A 5,225-nucleotide genomic window follows, 5' to 3' on the forward strand; every position below is an offset into this window, starting at 1 on the left:
GGGGCGGGCCGGCGGCTGCGCGCTGTGCGGCGGGGCCGGGTGCACGCTGAGGAAGGAGCAGCGAGCGCGGAGCGGAACCCTCGGCCGCCGGCAGGTAGCGACTGGCTGGGGACGGGCGCCGCGGGGTCGGGAGGGGACTCGGCTCCGAGCGGGACTGAGGATGGGCCCGGCCGCTTGGGCGCAGGCCGGGAGGGAGGGAGCGGCACCGCCCCGCAGTTGCGGGCCGGGAGCCCGTGGGCCTCGTGGGGCCGGGGGTGGGCTCCTGCCGGGGCCCCGACCCTCCCGTGGCGCCGTGGCCGCGGCCGGGCTGGGCGTGGCTGCGGAGGTCGGCCCCGCGGGAGGCCGGCGCGGGAAGTTCCCGCTGTGGGTAAGGAGCGGCGGGGCCCGGCGTGCGGGGCTGTGCCTGCCCGTCCTGCTCCCCGTGCGCGGCGCTGGCTCGGCGGTCCGGGCGGCCTGCCTCGCGGGTGGGGGTTCGCTGGAATTGCGTTAAGCGGCCTAGAAGTGTGGCCTGTAACTTTTTCGGTTTTATTCTTGGAGCTGTTTGTTTCAGCTTCGGATTGTATGAAATTATTACGGCTTCATAATTCCTTTACTAGTTGGTATCCCTTTTCTGAAAGGTAGAAATGAAAACGAGGGCAGACACGGCTTCTGCATTGTGTGGCCATGTTTAGTAGCACTTGGCGTTACCATCGTGTTCTCTTTGTAGAGCCTCATACAGCTAGAAAGCACTAGTGCTGCCATGAAGATCAGGAGCACCACTTTGAAATGACAATTAAACTGAAGGAGCAGTGCATTTGCCTCAATTTTGCAGGCTCCTGCTTCTAAAATGTTCTTAAACTTGTGCACGAAGCTTCCAGGCGTAGACAAAAGCGCTGAGCCCAGCCTCCCCATTAGTGGTGAGGACGTGGATCGCTGTCATCAGCAGGAGAGGGAGGCAGTTTGAGCGTTCCATCGTGTCACCACGTGGTTATTTAGCATGAACCTGGTACCTTTTTTGGATCTATGACGAAATAATCCTGTTTTATATATATATATATGTATTTTTTTCATCCTGGCTACCTTTACATTAGGCTTTTTTGAAGTCATTTTTAGGGGTCTGTTTTCTGTTTAGTGCTTCAGTCACGTCAGGCTCATTCCCTCTTCAGGTTGTTGCCTTTGCTTCCTTTCAATGCTGACAGGTGGCCCCTGGAGTAGTTCTTGCAGGACTATTCCAACCATCCTGTGCTGAGTTCAGAAAATTGTCTTCTGGAATCTGGAGTCTTCCTTCTCAGTAGTAGTAGAGCAGCGTCACTCTGCCTCTTACTTTCTCAGCCTTTCACATGCTGTCTATTGCTGTGCATACAAATACTTTTGTTAGCAATGCAGACTTCTCTCCTGTGTCTTTCTGTTGTTGAAATCTGGTTTCTGACTTAAAACTTTATGTGGCCTTGTGAATGTAGATGACTGTGAAGAGTGCAGTCCTTTCTTTTCACCTCTTGAGGCCTCTTCTGTGTGGTGCACTATGCATGGATAGTATGACAGTTGAAGCAGGCAGTGAAGTTGGGGTAGCAAGCTTTTTCTTCTTTCATGGAAAAAGTGATCATAAAAAAGTGACAATTTTGAAGTATTAATCAATCTATTGCTTATTATCTGTTAAAACCTAACTATACATTGCACAAACCTTATCCTAATTAGCAGTTTCTAATATCAGTGTACCTCTCTATCCTCACCAGTCCCTGCTGCTTTTTACCATGCTTGTGGCAGACATCAGTGATGTGCTGTGAAATAAGTCATCTTTGTTTCTTTTTCCTTGTTTTCTGTTCAAATTCCAGAATGCCAGTACTAAGCTGTAGATTCTACCAGCATAAATTTCCAGAGGTGGAAGATGTAGTGATGGTCAATGTTCGGTCCATCGCTGAAATGGGGGCTTACGTCAGCCTGCTGGAGTACAACAACATTGAAGGCATGATCCTCCTCAGCGAGCTGTCCAGAAGACGTATTCGTTCGATAAACAAACTCATCCGCATTGGAAGGAACGAATGTGTTGTGGTCATAAGAGTTGACAAAGAGAAAGGTATTTGGGGATATTATGGAATATAGCAAGACTGAAGTCATAAGAAGAAATGCAGATTAACTGGGTGGCTTAGCCATTCATAGATTTTGCCAGGGGTTCTTTAAGACACTTAAGCAAAATAAACCATCATCCTGCCATCTGATATTTACAATCATTTTTCCCTTTGGTAATCAGGTTAATGAAGGTCAATCACATCAGTAAAGATTTGCTTAAGTGGGTCCTCAGCAGCTGACTGTTGGTCAACAAACCATAGGGAAGTGTATTTTTTTGATATCTATGAAAATTTTTTAGGTCCTGACTGAAGAGAGGGGTCATCTGATGCAGTGGTGAAAATTTAATGCTCACGTTCCATCCTGTGCCTTAAGACCTTGGCTGTCAAATAGATCACATATATGTAATAATTGTATCACATGCTTTCTGTAGAAGGTTACAAGTGGAGATTGTGTAGACATTGAATTTTGTTGTCCTCTGAACATTTGAATCTTTGACTTTAGAATTTTTTAATATATTTTTCTGTTTAGAATGTGTTTTTCAATAATACTGTTCATGCAAAATCTAGATCCATGTATAAAGAAATAATGAAATTGAGCACCACGCACATCTCATATGAACTTGTTTGGATGATATTTCTCAGGTAAAATGTTTTCCTAGAATAATTTTAAAACTACGGTTAACTTGGAGATTAAATAATGAATGGCAGAATAACAAAAAGTGAATTTCAATCATGATTTGATCAAATTCATTAAGCTTTAGTTTTGTTACTTTCTTTAGCTACTGTTAGTGTAGACAAGGGACAAATCCTGAGCCAGATTGTTTGCTTGTTACGCTTTTCTCTTGAAGCATTTTGCACAATGCCTGACACTTTGAAAATTATTTTCCCGGGTAGGTTATATTGACTTGTCAAAACGAAGAGTTTCTCCAGAGGAGGCAATCAAATGTGAAGACAAATTCACAAAATCAAAGACTGTAAGTTGCTTTGCTTTATTCAGGCACTGCGTTGTGCTGTCGTCTTTTCCAAGCAAACAAAGTGCACAGACATTAGATAATATGAAAAATAAAGTATTAATCTCATCTATTAGGCATAGTCTGATTCTCATTTACCCATGCAAATATATCAGTTTCTCCGTGAGCACTCTGGTAAGCTACTCATTAGTTAATGAATAGATCAAGTAAGATGTCAGTTGAAAATTTGTGATGCAGAGGGTGATATTTAAATGATCAGAAATTCAAAAGCATATGCAGGTTTAACACACTGGGAAAATGTTATTGGAAAGGAGTAAAGATAATTTAAGGCATCAGATCCCACCCTTACTACTGTGTGGCCTGAAGTTTCTGAGTAAAACACCATTAATTATTACCTTGATTCTAACTTTTTATTTGTGTACAAGTTTACTGCTTGTTCAACAACTTGATAATACTTTTCATATCAGTTTCCACGAGAGAATGATTTTGTCTTTGTAACTGCTTGATAGAGGTTTAGGTTAATAAAATGTTTTTGATATTTTGTAAACACCTAGATCTCAGTATGTAATTTATTGTTAAGTATAGGGAAAGATTGTTTTCAGTCTCATACAGTGTTTAGTATCGAATCTATTGGTTCTGGGCTTTAATCTGCAGGATGTAATTTTATTCTGTGCAAACTGAGAGTAAGAGCCAGTCATTACGTAGGAGGGTGAGACTGGATAGGTGTGAGGGGATGGCTGTTTTGTTTTGGTTTTGATTTTTTTTTTTTTTGACACCCCATTTGTGTTCAAGGTTTACAGCATTCTTCGCCATGTTGCTGAGGTCTTGGAGTACACTAAGGATGAGCAGCTTGAGAGTCTGTTCCAGAGAACTGCCTGGGTATTTGATGACAAGTACAAAAGACCTGGATATGGTGCTTATGATGCATTCAAGCATGCAGTCTCGTAAGAACATCTTTTCTATTTCTATGGGTTTATTTCATAATTGCAAATAAGTATTTTCTGAAATATATCCACCTTTTTTTTTTTTTCCAGAGACAAGTAGACTAGAATGTAGTGGTTAAGTTAACCTAGTGTGTCTTGACGTCAGCCTTCCAGTTGTCAATTACAGGTTTCTCTCTCACTACTTTTCTTCAAGTTCCCAGTGCTCTTGAGAAAGAAGACTCAGAGTTGATGTCTTTGTCTGCCTTTGAATATGCCGTTCTGCATATGTCAGTTTTTTTAAAAGTAGTAACTGAACTTGTTGTGGAGGAATACTGAGGAACTCGGTGATTAATATTTTTAAGAGAAACTTGAATACAAACACTGAGGAGATTTATATTGCTGCAGCTGAACCTGTGGCATTACTAATAGAAGCAGCACTAATCTTGGCTTCTATATCAGAATTTACCTATTCTTAGTCCAAAGCAGATATTTTCACTCATATCTAGCTCTGTGTCTGAAGAAATTTCAGCTCACAGCTGACACTCACTCTTCCATAGGCGTTATTTTTTTTTTAATACAGCAAGCTGGCTTGTTACTTTTCTACGTTTCAATCTTAAAGAATGAAAATAAGATGATGAGTTTAGAAATGGAATTATGAAAAGAAAGAGTTAGAAGTTGTGAATCTTATGGAGTGTGCACCAAGATGGAATGTTCTTAGGTTTTTATGAGGTCTGGCATTTCAATTTGCTTTCAGAATTAATTAAGCTATTTGGTTTCCATTTAAATTTACTATCATGAAATTGACAATTCAAAAATAGATTCCTGAATAAGCATTTCCAGTTTTACTGTTGTAGCACATAAGCCTACGAGAAATGAACTTCCATTTAATGCTAGTTGGCAGTGATAAGATTCTAGAAAATTACATTGATTTCAAGAAGCAGGGCATTTGGCAGTATTTTTGATTGATTAGCTCAGAACTGTTTTTGTGGTTTTGGGAAGAGACAACTTGTTCTGTCTTCATTTAGATGGAATGTGCTAATAGAATAACAATGCCCTTCTAATAATTGCAAGTTTACTGGTGAAGGACCAATCTGGGCACATTGCTCTAGGAGGATTTCTGGGTCATCCTGTAACTGATGAATATTTTAACACCTGTATGCCAGAAAGCAAAAAAATACCAATTACGCTAACTGCTTAAGACTCTCTCAAAATCAAAAAGTGAAAACGAAAACGAAAACAAACAAAAACAAAAAAAAAAAAAACAAACAAAAAAAAAAAAAAAAAAA

General features: G+C 41.1%; 1 protein-coding gene across 1 annotated transcript; it reads left to right on the forward strand.

Annotated features, from left to right (window-relative positions):
- Positions 1–3,988, forward strand: LOC118157303 (eukaryotic translation initiation factor 2 subunit 1). Its single transcript, XM_035311570.1, has 4 exons — positions 1–94; positions 1,812–2,053; positions 2,940–3,019; positions 3,809–3,988. The coding sequence occupies exons 2-4, from the start codon at positions 1,813–1,815 to the stop codon at positions 3,962–3,964; spliced, it is 477 nt and encodes a 158-aa protein (XP_035167461.1). The 5' UTR covers positions 1–94; position 1,812; the 3' UTR covers positions 3,965–3,988.
- The last annotated feature ends 1,237 nt before the right edge of the window (positions 3,989–5,225 follow it).

The sequence above is a fragment of the Oxyura jamaicensis genome (genome assembly GCF_011077185.1).
Source record: "Oxyura jamaicensis isolate SHBP4307 breed ruddy duck chromosome 5 unlocalized genomic scaffold, BPBGC_Ojam_1.0 oxy5_random_OJ67764, whole genome shotgun sequence".
Taxonomy (NCBI): Eukaryota; Metazoa; Chordata; class Aves; order Anseriformes; family Anatidae; genus Oxyura; species Oxyura jamaicensis.

Coding starts and splice junctions, on each gene's coding strand:
- LOC118157303 (XM_035311570.1), top strand. CDS start 1,813: ATGCCAGTACTAAGCTGTAGATTCTACCAGCATAAATTTCCAGAGGTG. Junction 2,054..2,939: donor AAGAGTTGACAAAGAGAAAG/GTATTTGGGGAT, acceptor TTTCCCGGGTAG/GTTATATTGACTTGTCAAAA. Junction 3,020..3,808: donor AATTCACAAAATCAAAGACT/GTAAGTTGCTTT, acceptor TTTGTGTTCAAG/GTTTACAGCATTCTTCGCCA.